At 56.4% G+C, this 20,583-nt stretch overlaps 1 protein-coding gene across 3 annotated transcripts; it reads right to left on the bottom strand.

Annotated features, from left to right (window-relative positions):
- Positions 1–12,046: 12,046 nt before the first annotated feature.
- STXBP2 (syntaxin binding protein 2) lies at positions 12,047–20,374 on the bottom strand. Of its 3 annotated transcripts, none has more exons than XM_086699181.1 (19): positions 20,278–20,374; positions 18,993–19,042; positions 18,644–18,725; positions 18,067–18,143; positions 17,836–17,914; positions 17,645–17,748; positions 17,091–17,239; positions 16,817–16,901; positions 16,597–16,727; positions 16,402–16,509; positions 16,048–16,105; positions 15,844–15,909; positions 15,652–15,732; positions 15,170–15,308; positions 14,523–14,632; positions 13,537–13,632; positions 12,785–12,870; positions 12,513–12,670; positions 12,047–12,189 (listed from the first exon to the last, which is right to left on the bottom strand). In XM_086699181.1, the coding sequence occupies exons 1-19, from the start codon at positions 20,312–20,314 to the stop codon at positions 12,104–12,106; spliced, it is 1,782 nt and encodes a 593-aa protein (XP_086555307.1). In that variant the 5' UTR covers positions 20,315–20,374; the 3' UTR covers positions 12,047–12,103. The 3 variants fall into 3 exon arrangements, with proteins under 3 accessions (XP_086555307.1, XP_086555308.1, XP_086555309.1); XM_086699182.1 differs by having other exon boundaries at positions 18,644–18,750; positions 20,278–20,371; XM_086699183.1 differs by lacking the exons at positions 12,047–12,189; positions 12,513–12,670; positions 12,785–12,870 and having other exon boundaries at positions 13,626–13,740.
- Between the last annotated feature and the right edge of the window lie 209 nt (positions 20,375–20,583).

The following is a 20,583-nucleotide window of genomic DNA, read 5'->3' as shown; positions in this document are numbered from 1 at the left end:
CATCAACAATGGAATGGATACATTCATGGTTTATTTTCCTTCAGTGGAACCATCCGCAACAGATGGTGACAAACGACAGCCCATGGGACAAATCTGGCCCACTGTCTATTTCTGTGCAGCCCAGGAGTTAAGCATGGTTTTACGTTTTTGGGTTTTTTGCATTTTTTTTTTTTAATTATTATTTTTTCAGGGCGAGAGAGACAGAGCGTGAGCGTAGGAGCAAAGAGAGAGAGAGAGAGAGAGACGCAGAATTCGAAGCAGGTTCCAGGCTCTGAGCTGTCAGCACAGAGCCCGACTGGGCGCTCGAACTCACGAACCGTGAGATTATAACCTGAGCTGAAGTCGGACGCTTAACTGATCGGGCCACCCAGGCGCCCCAGAACCTCATTCCTTTTTATGGCTAATATTCCTCTGTATGGACAGGCCACCTTGTGTTTATCCATTCTTCTGTTAGTTGTCGTGTGCATTGTTTCCACCTACTGAGTGTCGGGAATGATGCCTCTGTAATCATTGGTGTATAAACGTCTCTGAATGCCTGCTTTCAGGTTTCTTGGGTATGTACCCCGGAGTGGGATTGCTGGATCATATGGCAATTCTATGTTTAACTCTTTGGGGAGCTGCCAAAGAGTTTTTACATTTTTAAATCGTTGGGGGAAAAAAATGTAATCCTTAGTGACATATGAAACGTATATGAAATTCAAATCCCAGTGCCCATAAATAAAGCATTCTTGGAATGTGGCCATGGCCACTATTTTATAGGTTATCTGAGGCTGCTTTTCCTGGGTCAGTGGCAGAGTTGAGAGGTTGTGACAGAGACTGACTATATGGCCTACAGAGGTGAACCTGGCTATATCGGGCCCTTTACAGGAAAAAAAAGAAAAGAAAAAAATTGCCCACCCCGGTCGATAGAAATGAGTATGAATGAGAGATCACACTGTATCGTTTGCAGCTATATGCAACAGTCTGGAAGATTCTCACCATTATAATTGGGAGCAAAAGAATCTAGGCCAGGGGCGCCTGGGTGGCTCAGCTGGTTAAGCATTCGACTTCGGCTCAGGTCGTGATCTCACAGCCCATGGGTTCGAGCCTTGCTCTGTGCTGACAGCTCAGAGCCTGGAGCCTGTTTCAGATTCTGTGTCTCCCTCTGTCTCTGCCCCTCCCCCGCTCATGTTCTGTCTCTCAAAAATAAACATTAAAAAAAAAGTAAAAAGTAAAAACAATCCAGACCCAAAAAAAGAATATACCACCCAAATTCATATACTAAAAAGGACCAAAAATGGGTGCCTGGGTGGCTTAGTTGGTTGAGTGTCCAACTCTTGGTTTTGGCTCAGGTCAAAATTTCACGGTTCGTGGGTGTAAGCCCCGCGTGGGGCTCTGTGCTAACAGCACGGAGCCTGCTTGGGATTCTCTGTCTCCCTCTCTCTTTGTCCCTCCCCTGTTCACACGATCTCTCTGAAAAATAAATTTGAGGGGTGCCTGGGTGGCTCAGCCAGTTGAGCGAACGACTTCGGCTCAGGTCATGATCTCATTGTTCATGAGTTCGAGCCCCGCGCCGGGCTCTGTGCTGACAGCTCGGAGCCTGGAGCCTGCTTCAGATCCTGTGCCTCCCTCTGTCTCTGCCCCTCCCCCACTCATGTTCTGTCTCTGTCTCAGAAATAAATAAGCATTAAAAAAATTAAAAAAATAAATTTGAAAAATATACATTAAAAAAAACAAAAGGACCAAAAAAAGAAGAAAGGGAAAAAAAAGCACAACGAATCTATGCTGTTGGAGGATGGAAGTTTTCTGGGGAGTCTGATGAGAAAAGGGCAGATGGAGGGTTTCTGGGAACGGAGTGAAAAATTTGAGCTTACGCTCAGATCCGCACCCGTGTCTTTATGTCGTATTTTGGTGAAAGTGATAGGTGTGTGTGAAATCCCTGTGTAAAAACAGCCGTGTACACAAGCCATAGTATAGGCAATGCTTATTGAGCACCTACTATGTGCCAGATGTGACGCTATGCACGTGCGTGTGGCGGGGAGCAAGGGGACACCCCTCCCCCCCCACCCCGCCATGCACTTTGCCCTGTCGGAAGAAGACAGACACCAAGAAAGTGCTCAGTCAGCCTCAACCCCCACCAGTCACTTGTACCCTGAAGGACAGGAACCCGGTTCTGGGAGAACTTCTGACATTAGCATGTCCCACCCAAGGGACGCCTGGGTGGCTCAGCTGGTTGAGCATCTGACTCTTGATTTCGGCTCAGGTCACGATGCCACGGTTCACGGGTTCGAGCCCCGCATCGGACTCGGCGCTGACAATGCAGGACTCGCTCTCTCTCCCTCCCTCTGCCCCTCCTCTCCCCCTTTCAAAATAAATAAACTTAAAAAAAAAAAAAAAGAAGAAGAACATGGCCCCCAGTGGAAGAATCCAGGGAGGGTTTGTGGAGGAAGAGATGGCTAAGAAGAAATCAGAGGATGAGACAAGTTAAGCAAAAGAACCAGTGAGGGAAGGCTCTCCTGGGGAAGGACAGGGTGCACCAGCTTTGAGGAACTGAAAGAAAACTAGGGGGGCAGGAAGACAGAGAGCTTGGCTGGGATGAGCAATGTCACAGGCTCCCTTCCTTGAAGGGACAGACACAGCTTGGGCACAAGGGTGACTCAGGAGGCAGCAAAAGTCATCGTTTGAGAGTTCTGGTTCTTCAAACCCTTCGGTCTCAGAACTTTTCAGGTAAAAGCTTTTGAGGGGCACAGAAGTAGGCAGCTCTGACTTCAGGTTGGGTGAAAAGCAGGGGGAATATGAGGAACCCCTAGGATTCCTCGGGATCTTAATTTGAAAACCCTTAGTTAAGTAACAGGAAAGGGCCACAGGCCTTTTCATTGTCTTTAAAGAAAAATAAAATATTTTCGGGACGCTTGGCTGGCTCAGTGGGAAGAGCATTCGACTTTTGATCTCTGGGCTGTGAGTTCCAGCCCCAGGTGGGGTGTAGAGATTACTAAAAAAAAGGCAAAGTTAAAAAAGAAAAGAAAAAAAAAGGGGCACCTGGGTGACTCGGTGGACTGAGCATCTGACTCTTGGTTTAGGCTCAGGTCGTGATCTCAAGGTTCACGGGATGAGTCCCTCACCAGACTCTATGCTAATAGCACGGAGCCTGCTTGGGATTCACTCTCTCCCTCTGCCCCTCCCCCACTTGTGCGCATTCTCTCTCTCTCTCTCTCTCCCTCTCTCTCCCTCTCAAAATAAATAAATATTAAAAAAGAAAGAAAGAAAGAAAATAGAAGTGCCTGGGTGACTCAGTCGGTTAAGTGTCTGACTTCAGCTCAGGTCATGATCTCTGGGTCTGTGAGTTTGAGCCCCACGTCAGGCTCGCGTCGGGCTCTGGGCTGACAGCTCAGAGCCTGGAGCCTGCTTCAGATTCTGTGTCTCCCTCTCTCTCTGCCCCCCTCCCCCGCCCACACACAAACACACTGTCTCTCTGCCTCTCAAAAATAAACGTTAAAAAAAATCTCAAAAAAAGAGAAAATGTTTTCATTATCCCTGACTTCTTTTTTTTAAGTTTATCTATTTATTTTGATAGGGAGCGACAGAGAGAACTCAAGAGGGGGAGGGGCAGAGAGAGAGGAGGAGAGAGCCCAAATCAAGAGTCAGACACTTAAGCGACCAAGCCACCCCTTTTTACCCACCCCCCAGATTTCTATCAATGAAACTGAGTTCTAGTGGCCTCGATTTTGCATCAAATGCTATCAAATAAAATTCCAGAGCCAGGCCTTTAAAATGTATAGTATGGGGGGCGCCTGGGTGGCGCAGTCGGTTAAGCGTCTGGCTTCAGCCAGGTCACGATCTCGCGGTCCGTGAGTTCGAGCCCCGCGTCAGGCTCTGGGCTGATGGCTCAGAGCCTGGAGCCTGTTTCCGATTCTATGTCTCCCTCTCTCTGCCCCTCCCTTGTTCATGCTCTGTCTCTCTCTGTCCCAAAAATAAATAAACGTTGAAAAAAAAAATTAAAGAAAAAATAAATACATAAAATAAAATAAAATGTATAGTATGGCAATCACACACTTTATTGAGGTATGATTTTCTTTAAATAAACCACATCTATCTTAAGCATTCAGTTGGATGCATTTTGACAAACACATATACCTGCAGGCAGCACGAATGTTTTGTTTTTCCCAAGCATTGTCTCTTTGAAAAATAAGGTGTAATTTACATAAAGTAAAATTCATCCTTTTTACTGAGGTCTATGAGTTTCCACAAACGCATAGAGCTGTGTGATTATCAATACCAAATGCTTTTTTCTTTTAATGTTTATTTATTGTTGAGAGAGAGAGAGAGAGAGAGACAGAGCGTGAGCAGGGGAGGGGCAGAGAGAGGGAGACACAGAATCCGAAGCAGGCTCCGGGCTCCGAGCCGTCAGCCCAGGGCCCGATGCGGGGCTTGAACTCACAAGCCATGAGATCATGACCCGAGCTGAAGTCAAACGCTTAACCGACTAAGCCACCCAGGCGCCCCCAGCACCAAAGTCTTCTAACTTAAATGATGGTTGGAAAAAAAGGAGTTTCCCAACAATCTGAAGGAAACCTGTGTCCTGAAGTCTACTGCAGACAGAGAGGACTTTTGTGCCCCGTACAACTGGTTTTCCTGGGTGGGGCAGCAGATCCTGGAAATATTCACAACTGTTAGCGGCTTGTGCTCGCCTCGGTTACTGTACATGTGCCCTTGAAGGATTGATTGCTTTGCAGGCACGGAGCCTGGGGAACTGACCTCTAGAAGCAACATGAGCTTCCGGTTGGTTGCTCGCCTCCCTGGGCAACAGACAGCTTGCTGTTCTGGTGACAGAGCTGAGCTGACAGGTGGCTGAGCCAAATCAGGAAAGAATCATTGACACTTGCTTCCTGTCCCGCATGAATGACAGGAAAGTAAAAGCCTCGGAAGGCTGCCCGATTTCTTTAAGCGAGAGCTGGCGAGCCTGGCTTCATTTATAAACACTTCTGACCTGGTGGGGGAGGGGTGGGGGGGGCGGGAGACTGCAGGGCAGAAGGGGGAGTCTAAGCAGCGGCCAGCAAACAGCACAGCCAGCAAACAGCACAGGTTTGGAGACGATAAGCTGTGGGCTCTGGCAGGAGCTGACCGGGCCAGGCTGTCCCCTGGGGCAAGGAACAGAGTCTGGAGGCCGGGTGGTAAAGATCCTGGAGCTTTCCAGTGTTAACTCCCTGAGATTTTCCTTTGCAGAGACCTACTCCCGCCTCCCAGCGTCCCTGGCTCGGTTCCTTGGGCCTGTTGCCTCCTTCCGGAATATTTTCCATCGTGGAGGCTCCTCAGGGAGCTCTGAGGTGATCCCATCTACTGTTTGTGGAGAAATTTACACATGTGACCAGCATCCTGTCAGGCAGATGAGGTTATTATCTCGACAAAAGGGGTTGTTGAGGCTCAGAGAGGCTAAGTGATTTGCCTGAGGTCACACAGCAAGTTGTCCCCGCTTTCCTTAAAAAATAAAAAGAAGGGTAAGGGCCCCTGGGCGGCTCAGTCGGTTAAGTGTCTGACTCTTGATTTTGGCTCAGGTCATGATCTCAGGGTCGTGAGATCGAGCCCCGTGTCAGGCTGTGTGCTGAGTGTGGAGCCTGCTTAAGATTCTCTCTCTCCCTCCCACTCCCCCTCTTGCTCGAGCTCTCTCTCTCTCTGTAAAATTTTTTAAAAATAATAACAATTAAAAAAAGAGAATATTCCTACAGCTTTTCTTTTTCTGTTAAAGAAATGACAGAAGGGGCGCCTGGGTGGCTCAGTTGGTTGAGTGTCCGACTTCTGCTTAGGTCATGATCTCACAGCTTGTGAGTTCGAGCCCTACATCTGGCTCTGAGCTGTCAGCACAGCTGAGCCTGCTTTGGATTCTGTTTCTCCCTGTCTTTCTGCCCCTCCCCTGCTCACGCTCTGTCTCTCTCTCTTTCAAAAATAAATAAATGTTAAAAAAATTTAAAAAAAGAAATGACAAATAAAACATCCGTATTTAAAAAGGAATTCAAAGGGGCACCTGGGTGGCTCAGTCGGTTAAGCGTCCAACTTCCGCTCAGGTCATGATCTCGCACTCTGTGAGTTCGAGCCCCTCGTCGGGCTCTGTGCTGACAGCTCAGAGCCCAGAGCCTGCTTCGGATTCTGTGTCTCCCTCTCTCTCTGCCCCACCCCCACTCATGCTCTGTCTCTCCCTGTCTCAAAAATAAAAATTAAAAATTTTTTGGAATTAAAATATTAAAAAAAATAAAAGGAATTCCAAGAATACAGAAGTTTATAAAATAAATGTCCCCCATATTCCTACTCATGCAGAGTAATCAAAAAATGGGGGCGATTACAGAGCAACCTGCACCCCCCCCTTCAGCTGAGGAATATGAATATAAGGGGATAGAGGGGAGGTCTCATCTGGCCGGAGCCTCCACACCCCGCCTCCACCACGGCCCCCCGCGCTCCCTACGACCGCCTTCTCAGTTCTCCAAGCAGCCATGTGAAGTTTTGCAAAACGGGAAAACTCACCTGGGTGAAGTTGATCACTTTCAAAGGGGAGATTTCAGGCTCAGATTTGCCCAATGCCAAAGTCTTCCCTTTTAACTAAGGCATGTTCCCACCCAAACCATGGGGAGTGGGGTACATGGACCAGGGAGGGGGTGCGTGGAGAGCAAAGTCAGGGGGCTAGAAAGAGTTTTGTAGAAACTGCCTCCATCCAGCCTGGCTTTTTTAGATTTCACATACTAATTTTTTTAAATTGTTTTAATATTTATTTATTTTTGAGAGAGAGAGAGACAGAGACAGAGACAGAGCAGGGGACGGGCAGGGAGAGAGGGAGACACAGAATCCGAAGCGGGCTCCAGGCTCTGAGCTGTCAGCACAGAACCTGACATGGGGCTGGAACTCACAGACCGTGAGATCATGACCTGAGCCAAAGTTGGATGCTTAACCAACTGAGCACCCCGGGCGCCCTTCAATCTTTTTTTTTTTTTTTTTTTTTTTTTTTTAGTGCTTATTTATTTTTGACAGAGAGACAGAGACTGAGAGAGAGTGGGGGAGTGGCAGAAAGAGGGAGACAGAGGATCTGAAGCGGGCTCAGTGCTGACAGCTGAGAGCCCAGGGCAGGACTCGAACTCGCAAACCTGTGAGATCATGCCCTGAGCCGCAAACCTGTGACTCGTGGCCTGAGTCAGATGCTTAACCGACTGAGCCACCCACGTGTCCCCCATAAAACAATCTTAAAAAAAAAAAAAAAAAAAAAAAACCTCATAGAAAAAAGAACAGATAGGTGGTTGTCAAGGCGGTTCGGGGGGAAGGGTGAAGGTGAAGGTTGTCAAAAGGTCCAAACTTCCATCTAGAAGATGAATAAATTCTGGGGACTACAGTTAACATTACTGTATTGTATATGTATTCTTTTAAGTTTGTTTATTTTTTCCGAGGGGGGAGGGGTGGAGAGAGGGAGAGAGAGAATCCCAAGCAGGCTCAGTGCTGCAAACTGCCTTATAAGAGAATAGATTGTAAAAGTTCTCACCACACACGCGCACACACGCACACACACATTCACACACGGTAACTATGTGTGGGGTTGGATGTGTTAAGTAACCTATTACAGAAATCATTTTGCAATACATCCATATATCAGATCACTACCTTGTACACCTTACATTTATACAGTGTTATATGTCAATTACATTTCAGTAAAGTTGGAGGGAGAGAGAGTCCACACATGAGGGAAACCATACAGTGTTGTCTTGTTCCTTCTGACTCGCTAAGCGGGGCTTCACATGGATCTGCAGAACCATCCAGAATGGGGCACCACACAGAGTGACGGCTTCGTACGTGTTGCCTTTCCTTACCATTATTCCATTATTTTCCCAGAATATCCCCAGCCGCCGACAGGGATTGAGGCTGTGAGTGGTCTCAAAAAGCACTGTGGTCACTAGAGGCAGGGGGTGGGGGGTGGGGCAGAGCCCCAGCCAGGACCTCCCCGTCCTGTCCTGTCCCCACTGGCACCCCAGCCCTGATGACTCTCTGTCCGTCTCTGGCCCCCGCTGGAGCAGAAACTTCCCACTCACAAGACAATTTCTTCACTCTCGATGCCTTTTCACAATATTCTTGGCAGCTGTTGGTTAACTTGCGTTTTAAGATTTTGAGTAACTTTAGAACAACAGAAAAGGGAAGCTCGCCTCGCCTCCTCGCTGTCTGGGCTCCCGTGGAACAGATATTCTCCTTTGACGTGCCTCCCTGCCTGGAGGTTTCCTTGGCTCACTGAGTCACACTCACTTCCCGTTCCTGCGCTGGGGCCACGGAGCCCCTTCCTACCAAGGAAGGTGAAGGCGTGGGGCATTCCTTCCTCTGCCCCTTCCTCTGCGGGGGTCCTGCCTGTCCCCAAGTGGCCACCACCCCTCCTGCCCAGCTGGCAGCTCCAGCGAGCCCTGGAGCCTCATGTTTGCTGTAAATTGAGCAAGTTCGAGACCACAAACCTTTCCCTTCCTTGTATGACTTGGATGAGGTATTATTCTAGAACAGGCCCCCGGGCACGGCAAGGGTGGAGAACTCCCACTCGGTGCATTCCTGATGCTGAGAACCTTAGTCCTCACTTCGTCTGGGGCGGGCCCTCGGACCCTCCAAAGCGCTGATGTTAGCCTGAGAAATCCTTTTTTGCTCCCTTTGTGGGGCCCTCCTTCTTAGCCTGCCCAGGGCTGGTCCCCATTAGAGTGTTAAATAATAATAATATTGTATCAATAATGTATTATTATGATGATCATCATTAAGGCAGCCAGAGTTTCCTGGATTCTTCCTAGTTGCTTACAATGTGACCGTCCATCACCCTGAGGTCTGTCTCCACCCCAGACCTCCCTGATAAACTCAGATCCTGCTGCCTCCCGGGGATCCTGGGGAGAATACCGAAGACAATGTATCAGGTTGTTACTTTCTGTGGCTTTCTATGTCCAACTAGTTGCGGAGGGAAAGGTCATTTGAGAAGGATCCCAGCTAATTCCAGTGGAAGGATTAATAAGGTTGGAAATAAGCCTCAAGAGGTCATGGGTCCAGGCGTTGAGACTTCATAGCAGCTAACACCTTTATGGGGAGAACTGGTGGGGACAAGGGGGCATTTGCCCCACTCCCCCCAACCCACAGATCAATTGAAGCATCATGACATCATGGATCCCCTGAGAAGGTACAAGTATGCAGCTCCACCAGGGAGAGACGATTCTCACCTACAGCTTAAGCTGATCTAGGCTATCGTGCTAACCACCTGTTGACCGAGGAAACCGCACGGTGGGGATGGTGGGGACAGACGCTAAGGAACAAGTTGCATAGGGTCACGAAGAAGCTGCCAGCCAAATCCAGAATGGGGGCCATTCCCCAGGACAGGAAGACAACCCCAAAATGTCCTAGTTGGGATAAATGTCCTGAGGAGATAAGGCACCGTGACATTTGAGCTAAAACGAGAAGGAGGGAGGGATATGGAGATTGGGGGAAAGAGTATTGTAGGCAAAGAGAACAGCAGGTGCAAAGGCCCTGTGGCTGGAACAGCGTGGTGTGTTTGAGAGACAGCAGCACGTCCAGCCTTGCTGTGGCTGAGGGAGCCAGTGGAGTCACGGAGGGACCTTGTTAAAGCAGAGAGAGGGAGGTTGGATAGTATTCCCATAGGAAGGTTTTGAGAAGTCTGAGCAATGCCTGCAGAGGGCTTGGCATGATGCCTGCGACACGGTCAGGGCCTGACATTGCTGGCTGCTGTGGCCCAGAGGGGTCTGTGAATATTTGTTTGAATCAAAATGTCCTTAAGTGGGAGACGTTACAACATCTCGCAGGTACAGATAAGGGGCAGAGGCCGGTGTAAGCAACAGTTTTGTTGCTGCGGGGAAGCACGGAGTCACCGTTGGCTTACTTCTTGTCGTTTCCTGCCAGGGCCACCCAAACCCCAGGCGCAGACTGGAAAGTGCGAAGAAACCGAAAAATTGGGCCACAGCGCCCCCTGGTGCTCGCAGCGCTCACCTGCTTAAGCGACTTCCCCCCGGAAAACGAGTTTAAATATTAAACTGTGAAACTATCTCCCTCCCACTCCGGCTCGGCCAGTTAAAAGGCTTCCCTGCCGAGGCCTGGCGGGGAGCCGCGTCTCCAGGGCGGGCGTCTCACCGCCACCCCGCACCCCACGCCCTCGACGGACCCTGTGCATCTTCCCGCCCTGGTGGGAGTTTCGTGTAAACCCTAGAAGTAGAATTGTGGGGTCAGAGTGTTCAGCGCTTCTCCAAGGCCCCACCTGCAAAACTGCGTGTGCGATTTTTTTCTGGGGGAAAAAATGTCCTTATTTCCCCGAATTCTCAAAAGGATAGGGGGACTTAAATCAGGGCCACGTCCTCCAGGGCTGGTGAGGAAGCGTCCTGTGCGTTCTGCCTCTGCCCATGCTTCCCGGTCCCAGTCTTGGACGGGCCACATCCCGAGGTGATAGAATGGGAATAAGCAACGCTCCACTGGGGGGGCGCTGTACCCACCCACCCAGACGCCCTCCCCTGGCACCCCTCCCAGCGGAACCTCTTCACCAGCATTAGATGCGTTCCCCACCTGTCCTGGCTCACATCCCTTCTGTAGTTTCCCACTGCACCAGCAGAGGCCAAATCCTCACCCTGGGCCCCCAGAGGCCCCGTGTGGCTCTCAGATTTTATTACCCCTTAATATCTCTTTTGCTCCGTCTCAATCTCTTGCCTTTGTGTCCAGGTGCCCTCCCTCCCTCCCTTCCCCGACTCCTTTTTTTTTTTTATGTTTACTTTTGAGAGTGTGAGTAGGGGAGGGGCAAGGGGGGGGGTGCTGGACAGAGGATCCGAAGCGGGCTCCGCACTGACAGCAGAGAGCCCGATGCGGGGCTCAAACCCACGACCCACGAGATCACAACCTGAGCCGAAGTCAGACGCTGAACTGACTGAGCCACCCAGGTGCTCCTGACTCCTCCTTCCATTCTCAATTCAGACTTCCCCTTCCTCCAGGAAGCCCTTCTTGACTGCCCCCAGACTGGGTGGATTAGGGTATCCTCTGGGCTCCCACAGCCCCCTCTGCTTGCTGTCCACCTGGCTCTGCATCTGTGCCCCAGAGAGAACGGTCACCACGTGTCCTATTCACGCTGTGAGACCCGTTTCTCCTTTCGGCTGAGTGTTACGGGCTGAATTGTATCCGCCCAAACTTCATGTTGAAGTCCTAACCCCCAGAACCTCAGAACGTGACTGCATTTGGAGACAGAGTCTTTTATGGGATAATTAGGTTAAAATGAGGTCATTAGGGTGGGCCTTAATCCAATATGACTGGTGTCCTTATAAGAGATTAGGACACAGACAAGCAGGTGAATAACCATGTGAGGACACAGGGAGAAGATGGCATCTAGGTATCTATTTGTCAAGGTGAGAGGCCTCAGCCGACACCTTGACTTCGGACTTCCAGCGTCCAGAACCGCGAGAGAATACATTTCTGGTGTTTAAGTCACCCAGAATGTGGTACTTGGGTATGGTGGCCCTGTCACACTCGTGTACCCTCTGAACACCCCGGGCGGGGGGAGGACGATGAGCAGAGTTCTAACTCCGGGGTGGGAAGCGGGCACGGTTTGCCGTGTGCCTGTCCTCCCACCGAAGACGACTCTGATCCCAGGAGCTGGAGAAGCCCCCAAGCCTTGTACGGCTCCAGGTCTCAGGAAGACAGTTCCCGGGGGGCGGGGGGTGGGGGGGCAGGATGCAGGGTCCGTTCTGCTTAATAACACTAAGAGTCCCATCAGAGCCGCCAAGATAACTCTAGTGACAGTGGAGGAACAGCAGCTGTCACACTGTTTTGCTATCAGCTTTCTGGCACCGTCCCTTATCTCCTCTGCAAAGCTGCTGCCGTCACTGGGCCCGATTTTTGGATGCACGGAGAAGCCAGCAGGTCGGCCAAGGAGCCAGTGTTCAAACCGAGCCCAATCCTTAACCTTGGCCCCGGCTTAAGATGCCATCTGGCGGGATGAGTCCTGGGTCCTGAGACACAGGTCAGGGAGGCGGGCCCATGGGAGGCTGGCCCAATACGGCTCCCTCGGAAAGAAGGCGAGGTGGGCACTGGCTGGCAGAGAGAAGGGAGGATTTTATTTCTCTGGAAGGGGAGGGGGAGGGGGAGCGGGTCAGGGCAGGGCAATGTCCTCCAGCTTCTGGTCCAGCGTCTTGAGGTCATCCAGGAAGCGGGTTGGAGTGAGGATGTGTGAGGAGCCTGGACAGTAAGGGAGGGTTGGGGTGGGGGGGAGGCACTGTCTCAGGACCCCCAGCTGAGGTCCTTGGGAAAGCAGCCTCTGATTCTGAGGACACAGGGGTCCTTAGAAACACAGGGGTCTGGCCTGCAGGTGACCCCCTCCCTGGGAGGCCCAGCCCCGGCGCCAGCCCCCGGGAAGCTCAGGATACAGGCAGGTTGAAGCCCCGCGTGGGCTCCAGGCTTTGGGGACCCAGCTGGGAGTCCAGCTGTCAGCCCCCCACCTTCCTCCAAGGCACCCAGGAGTCCAGCCCCAGCACCCAGGGACCCCAGTCCCGGCTGCTCACCAATGAGCACCTCCCACTTGCCATCGGTGGCCCTGGTCACCTCATAGGCGGCCCTCATCTCTGACATGGCCACGCCGCCCATGACATAGATGATGAGCCGGGGCCCCGCCCGTGCCTCCAAACCGGCCTTGTTCTTGTGCCAGTGGCCGAAGCGGGCACTGTGCAGGGGGAGGAGGGCAGAGGTCAGTCTCCGGGCAGGAGACTCTCCGCCCGCCCTCACAACCCTCAGCTAACATGGGCGGGGGTGGGGGGGTGTCCCCTGGGGCCCTCACCTGACTGCAGCCTGGGAGCTGGAGGTGGGGGCGGGGTCGGACACAAAGGGCCACAGCTTCCTGTCCAGCCGGTCCTCCACGGCATCCTGGGGGCCACAGAGGGAGCCTCAGGTGATGGGGCCTGGGGTCTGGAGCCCCCCCCCCCCCGCCCCGGGTTTGTTCAGGGGCCAAGATCCTGGCAGACAGGAGCCCCCATCTGTATCTCTAGCCTTTGGGGACCCACAAGTCTGTATCTGCAGTTCCTTGGGGACCCAGGAGTCCGGGCTCCAGAGTCCATAGGGATGGGAGGGGGAGGCCTGCTGGGCCCCTGAGTGGGGAGAGGTACCAGGTTCCAGAGGAAGAGCAGGCAGGAGGCAGGCCCCTTGGCCTGGTCCCTTTTGTTGTTGCTGTTTTGCGCCCCCAGGATGGGCAGGGCCAGGTGGTGGGGAGGGTTAAGGGGGAGCAAGGGGACTTTTGGTGGGGACAGCAGGGGAAGAGAATAGAGGGGGACGCAGGAAGGAGCCAGCGGTTGGACAGGAAATGGGGCTCCCCCACGAGGTGCCCATCTGGTCCCAATTACTTGGATGTCAGCTTGGGACACTCCCCTGGCAGAGCAGATCGGATGCCAGAGGGATGCCCATAATGAGGGATATTCCCTTAAGCCCTGAGGCTTAGCACCATGGCATGAAGAGGACTGAGCCCCCACCTAGTCAAGGGCAGGACTTGGCGGGGGTGGGGGGGCACAGGGGGAGGTCAGGCCCCACCAGTGGTACCTCCATCACGTCCTTGATGACTGGGGTCCAGCGGGATAACTGATAGGTGGGCTCCAGGCGCTCCCTCCGTTCTAGCCGACTTGAGGTCCCAGAGCCCTACAGGTGGTGGTGGGATGGAGGGGGGAGTGGTGGGACAGTGGGAGGATGGGGGAGAAGGAGGCGGGTCACAGATGGGGCTGGGGCTCGTCTGGCTTGGGGGAAGGGCTGGAGAAAAAGATGGAGAAATGGAACAGAGGAGCAGAGAGACAGGGAAGAAAGAGAGAGAAGGAGAGAGAAAGGGGCAGGGAGAGGGAGAAAGAGGGAAGAAAAAGGGAGGGAGGGAGAGGAGAGAAAATGAGAGAGAGAAAGAAGTACGGATGAAATGAGACCAAGCGATGGGGCAGAGAGAAAGACAAGGAGAGGAGGTGGGGATGAGAAAACAGGGGCCCAGGGCGACAGACAGGGGCTGGGAGGGGGATGAGGGACAGGCGAGGGGGACACGAGAGCCTCCCCGGCAGTGGAGGCAGGGTCAGGGAGGTGGGGACACATAGGGCCAGAGGGAGACAGGAGCGGCCGGGCAGGCAGCTGGGCGCAGGAGGCTGCTGAGTGTGTGTTTTGGGTGGGAGGTCGTCCAAGACCTCCAAGAGACCGGGGTCGACCGTGTGCCCTGATCCCAACGCTTGAGACCCTGCTGTCTGCCCACCGGGGCCTCAGGCCACACACCCCACCCCACACCGTCACCGGGGCCAAGGTTCTGACTACACCTCGCTGCCCTGCTTATCATGCGACCCAAGACCGATGACGGCTGTGGGGCCCGCCGGTCCCAGACCTGATCCTGCACAGACCTCTCTGTCCTCCAAGAGCCACACCAAACCCTGTGCCCTGGCCCCGATGGTGTGCCCTCCACCCCCCGGGACCCAGGTTCTGACTCTCACGGGCACCCCCCCCCCCCATACCCACATTTGCCTCCTGCCCAGTCTCTGACCCACAGCCTGCTCCCGGCATACCCCGGGGTTGGTGACCGTGCCCCCCAGCAGCTCTAGGTTCCGGATGAGGCTGCTGTGTGCCTGCACGTTGGCATGCTGGATCAGCTTGGCCAGATTCTCCTCACTCACACCTGGAGGAAGAGGACGGGGGAGGGAGGGGCTCCTGTAGATGGGATTCTCACGAGGGGGGCCGGCTTGGGGAGGGCGGGGGGGACAGAAGGTGGCCATGGGGCTCCTGGGTGGTGGCGGAAGGAGGTCCCCAGACTGTGATGGGGGCATCCTGCATTTGGGGTGGGGTGGGGGGGGGTGGGGGGAGGTGGTCCTCAGGACCGAGGGAGCCACTGGGGCAGGTGCTAGGAGGATCCCAGAATTCTGGATGGAGATCCCAGAGAGGACAGATGGGGGAACCTCTGGATTTAGTTGAGGGGGCTAAGTTCGGAGGAGTCATAGATGTGGGGGTCCCTGTGTCAGTGGAGCCCTCGTGTCAATCAAAGTTCCCCTAGGTTCACGGAGGGGGGTTCCCAGGGTCGAGAGGGGTATCGGCGGGGTCCAGTGTGCTTGGGGAGTGGAGGTGGCCCAAGGTCAAGGAAATTATGGGGTAGAGACAATCCCAGGATCATTACAGACCCCAGTGGACGGGGGTGTCCGGGGGCCCTCCCCCAGCCCACCGTTCCGCAGAAGGATGTAGAGCAACAGGGCCCGGATCTTGTCATAGGCTGGCACCGCCGCGTCCAGCAGCACGGGCACGATCAGCTTCATGGCGTCCTTGATCTTCTCACCCTCTGCATCTGAGCCCATGGCCAAGTCCTGCGGGCCGGGGGCGGGGCCAGGGCTGGGACACCCACAGGGTTCTCGGCAGCACCCTGGGGACCCGCTTCATCCTACTACCGGGTCTCCGAAGATTTCATCCCTGTCCATCAACAAGTCCCGCCCCTCACAAGGCCCTACCTCTCCACAGGCCCCAACCCCGGGTCCTACCTCTCTATGCACCTGCCCACAGGGTCACACCCATGTGCCCGGCCGGCCTCTGCACGGGATCCACCCCTCTCGCAGGCCACAACCCTACAAGGCTCCTCCCCTGCAGACCCGGCCCCCTCACGACAGGCCCGCCTTCCCTAGGCCCCGCCCCCTGCCCCAGGCCCACGCCCACCTGCTCCACAGCGCACAGCTTCTCCACCGAACCCTTGAAGTGCTTCATGCAGTCGTCGGCCAAATGCAGGTGGGTAGAATACTGCGGGGTGGAGGGTGGGGATGTGGGAGTTGGGGGTAACAGGCACTGAGACCCAGCCAGGAGTCTGGCGGCAGAGGGGGAGGGGCCAGGTTCTCCCGCCCCCGCGCTCACCTTGTTCAGCTCCTTCTGGTATTGAGGCATCTTTTTCAGGATGTGGGACAGGTCTTTGATGTTGGCCTGGGGACAGGGAGGCCGTGAGGCCCCGCCCTGCCCACCCCAGATCCCACTCCAGACCCCGCAAACAGATTGGGGCCCCGCCCTTCTCTGTGGGGGCAGGGCACTGTCCTGCCCATCCCGACGCAGGCCTGCCCCTACCTTGTCGGTGGTCAGCCTCTTGCTCTCACAGAACGTCTTCAGGAGCTCCGTGACCCTCCTGGCGGTGACAGCGGGCAGGGATGAGGTTGAGGGCTGGCGCCAAGGCTGTGGTTTGACGGCAGTTGGGGGGGGGGGTCACACAGCCCGGGGGGATGGGAGCCAAGGGACACGCGTCCCTGTACCAGGCCATGTGCCAGCCCACGTTGAGGAGCCCGGTTGAGAGCAGTGGGCTCACCCAGAGCCAAAGGCTACGCACCTGGCCCACGACGGGGAGGAGGGGATGGGAGTGGGGACATGGGAGGGGAGCACAGGACAGAGCGGCCCGCACCCTCGGCGCCCGCTGCGTGCACGCACTTGGACACGTCGGCGATGTGCATGTGCCGAAGCTCTACCCACAGGTCATCGTCCTCGTCCAGCAGGACGGCTTTCTCGCAGGCCTCACTCAGCCCTGTGGTCTCGTACCTGCGGGACACAGAGGGTCAGGGCGGCTCGCTGAGGGCCAGGGACCCAGGTGGTGATGGGCGGACGGTGTTTCTGGGGTCCGCCCACCTGTACGTGTCCTGTTGGATGTCCAGCAGGTCATAGGCCATGGCCTGGAACGTCAGCTCATGCAGCAGAGGGGACACAGGGTCCGCCGCCCGGTCCACGATTAGTAGCTGTGAGCGGGTTTTTTCAGGGCCCTGGGAAGGGGGTTTGGCAGGGATGAGGACACTGACCCCATCGCCCTTGGCTGGGGCTTCACCCCCACCTCCCCAGCACGCCCCCTCACCTCGCCCAGACTGGGAGTGTCCGCCTTGAAGGCATTCAGCTTGGCCAGGACGGCGTGGGCCAGCTGAGCTGTGTCCTCTGGGCCCCTGGGGGTGGGGTGGGCAGACAAGGGGGCTTAGGCTTGGGGAGGGCAGGGCACATGCTGGAGGTCAAGGATGGGCTTAGGGATGGAGGTCGGGTGAGGGTGAGGACCAGAACGGGGGTCAAAAGTGAGGTTCAAGGCTGCACGTGGGATGGGGTCAGGGCCGGGGGTGGCCTCGGGCTGGGGTCCCCACTTGCGGTAGCGGATGGCCGGGTACTCCTGCAGCGTGGCGCACAGTGTGGCGATCTGCTGGGCCAGGGCCTCGATCTGCCGCGCCCGCTCCCCCGCGCGGAAGGGGCAGTAGAGGTTGTAGGTGCTGTGGGGGGCGTCCAGGGAGAACACCTGCGAGGGCACAGGTGCCAGGGCCGCCGCTGTGGGCACACACCTGGCCAGTTCGCAGCCTCCAGCACCCGCCGCCCCCTGCGGCTTCCCTGCTTTCCCTGCTCTGCTCTGCCCTGGTGGGGGTGCGGGGGGCGGGGGACAGGCCTGGGGCAGCTTCCAACCAACAGGAGGCGGAGATATACCCAGCCCCCTCCCCCATGGGCAGCACCCCTCGGAGGTGTGCTCTATGCTGCCCCTTGGGACAGAACTCCAGGCGCCCATGGTGGTAGGAACTCAGTTGCTTTCCTTTGTGACCTGATGTCCCCTTTCCTTGTTTCAGTGTCCGTTTCTGAGGGAACCCAGGACATTTGATCAAGGACTACCCCCCTCCCCACACCCCCAGCCCCGGACTAGCTTGGGCTGTACCTGGGCCTCGTAGGGGAGGAAGGCCAGGTCGATCTCCTTCAGTGTCTTCACCACCTTTGCTAGGCGGGAGCGGCCCAGCTCACTGAACAGGGGCTCCGGGCAGGCTGGGGTGAGCGAGCAGGGGCATCAGGCCAGAGCGGCCTCTACGCCCCGACACCCCCCCCCCCCGGCCCCCAGCCCGCGGCACTCACTGTCAGTGAAGAAGACGTGTGCTGCTTTGTAGGTGAAGGTCGGGGTCCCCCGGAAGTCTGCTATCAGGGCCTGCACTGACTGGGGAAGGCGGGACATTGTCCAAGCCTGGCCCTGCCCCCCCTCCGGACCCCTGCCCCGGCCCCCCAGCCAATGCCTGTCCCCCAACACATGCGCACACACGCACAGAGGCATGTGTACACACACACACACACACTAGCTCGCATAGGCACCTTCTCTGTGGGGCTGAGCAAATAAATGGCCTCCAAACTGGGGACAGGTTCTCGCCGTTTGTTAATGTCTTCGACAACTAGTAGAACAGAGAAAGGGACATTGGCATTGGGGCCAGGGTTCACGGAGCATCTCGGACTCGGGAGAGTTGGACACATGGGCAAGAGGGCTGGATGCTAGGGCAGGGGATGCTGTACTCCCTCCCTAAAGGGGAGGTACCTGCCCGTGGGTCACACAGCTAAGAGTTACTGGGCAGGGTTCTGCACGTCTCAGTTCACGGCCAGGCTCCCAGGGATCCCCCACAGAAAGTTACACGCTCCGAGAGGCTCACACTGAGTTCACCCTGGGGTCCTACACGGGGTTCCACACACAGGGGGTGCAGAGTCAGGGAGGCTGACCCCTTAGGGGTCGCAGCTGAGGAGTCCTGCACGGGAGGTCCGCCTGCCACAGGCTCCCACACAGAGGAGGGGGAAGGGCTGTCTATGCAGGGTGCTGTGCACTTGGGAGTTCTGAACAATTTTCGGGGATCCAATACTTTAGGTCCCATCTGGGCATCATGGGGTGGGGGTGTCCACTCACTAGTAATGCCCTCAGCCAGGATGTCTGACATCTTGCAGCAAGAGGACAGGATACGCATGCTCGGGTGGTCCATGATGAGTACCTGTCCGGACGGATGGACAGACGGACTGATGGACAGAGGAGCGGGCAGGAGAGGCTGCGGTGGGGCTGGGGTAGTGTGAGCAGGGCCGGCGGCTGCACGAGCTGGCTGGATGGGAGGACCCAGGACCCCCCACCCACCCCCACCCTGTCCCAGACCCTCCCCCCACCCCCACCCCAGGGACCAGCAGCCTCCTCCCGCAGTTCTTGTGGGTCCCACAGTCAGGGCCCCCCACAGGGGCCTGGACAAGGCATTCTGCCAACCCCATACCTTCCACTCGCCATCCTTTTTGACACTCCGGATGACTCCGCTCAGAATTTCTGCAGGGGAAGTAGGGTGGGCTCAGAATGCTGGGTTCTCTGGCCCCGACAAGCCCCCGAGCCTTCTGGGCGTCGGGGCTGGGCCTCCACCTCCACTCCTGTTTACTTCTGTCCTCAGTCTTGTGAGGTCACCCCTGGTGTCATCCCCGGTTTACAGGCAGGGAAACACGTTGAGAGAACAAGTGACTAGTCTAAGCACCCGCAGCCCCAAGTGGCTAAGTGGCCACTCGATAAATACACGTCAGATGAACAAATAACTGAGAAGCCAGCGCTCACATACGGTCCACCTCCCTCCAGAGCTGGGATCTCGCCTCCCCATCGACAACCTCGGGTTCTCTGGGTGGGGACGTTGCAGCCAGACCCCCGCCCCACCTCCATCGGTTTCCCTGAAGAACCCCTGGCTCCCTGCTCTGAGACAGGCCTAGCTGTGGTCACCCCATTGCCCGACCTCCAGCCTCAGTTCCCTCATCTGTAAAATGGAACCAGTGGTTTCCCCTCTCCGCATTAACCCCTGTGCGGAAGGCTCCGATTGTTGCTTGGGGTGCTGGGGTTTGAGCCATAGTCGGCCCTGCCTAGCGGGGGGAGGAGGGAGAAGGGACAGGGCGGCCCCGCCTGCCCACAGGGTCATGTCCACTGTTATCAGGACCGACAGGGCGGAAGGAGCAGGAAGGAGGTGCTGAGGCCGGAACTACCCGAGGTGGGGGAGGGGACGACCTCCACCCCTCTCCCAAGATCTCAGACCCACGCGGCCCAGTCGCCCGAGTCCCCACGCCGCATGAGGATCGTGGGGGACCCGGCGTCCCTCACCCCTGGGCCTGGGCATAGGCCTGACCACGTCCCCTGAGCTCTCACACCACCTGGGGTCGTCGACCAGCGCACTCAGCCCGGCCCCAGTCCAAGAGTCCAGCCCCCCGGACTTTGCCAGGCTCAGAGACGCGGCAGTCTGGGCGTCCAGTTGTGCCCTCTCCCTGCCGGCACCCTAGGGGGTCCAGGAGTGCGAGCCCTGGTGCCTGTCTACGGCCACGCCTAGCCCGGTCCCCTTGAGCCCCCGGAGTCCAGCCTCCCAACTTTGTTCCGCTCCGGCACCGGAGAGCGGGGACGCCCCGCAGGACCAAGGTCCCGCCCGCCCCCTCGAGGATCAGGTGCTCGACGCCCAGCCCGGCCGCCAGGTCCCCGCCGCCCGAGTCCCAGGGTTCGTGCGCCCCTGGCCCCCGCTCCCCGGGAGACGCACTCACTTTCCCCCACCACCGCCTTCAGCCCCGAGGGCGCCATCTTCCCCCAGGGGCGCCACGGCCGCTTCCGGGTCTGTCCCAAGGTGGGGGCGTGGCCCCGCGCGTCACCCACGTGGACCCCGCCCTGCTGGGCCGGCCCCGCCCCCCCCTCGGTCCTCGGGGAGGAAGGTGTGTACCTCGCCTAGCCAGCAGGTGTGTCCCCCGCAGACGCGTGTGAAGTCCCTCGAGGGGCACACCCCGACGACGCGCACCGACGTGAGCTCAGACGCACCTTCCCTGCTCGTGTGCGGCGAGAGCGCGGGATCGCCG

This window comes from Puma concolor, chromosome A2 (genome assembly GCF_028749965.1).
Source record: "Puma concolor isolate L17-30 chromosome A2, mPumCon1.1.hap2, whole genome shotgun sequence".
In the NCBI taxonomy this organism is placed as follows: domain Eukaryota; kingdom Metazoa; phylum Chordata; class Mammalia; order Carnivora; family Felidae; genus Puma; species Puma concolor.
This window is presented reverse-complemented; position numbering and strand designations above follow the sequence as displayed.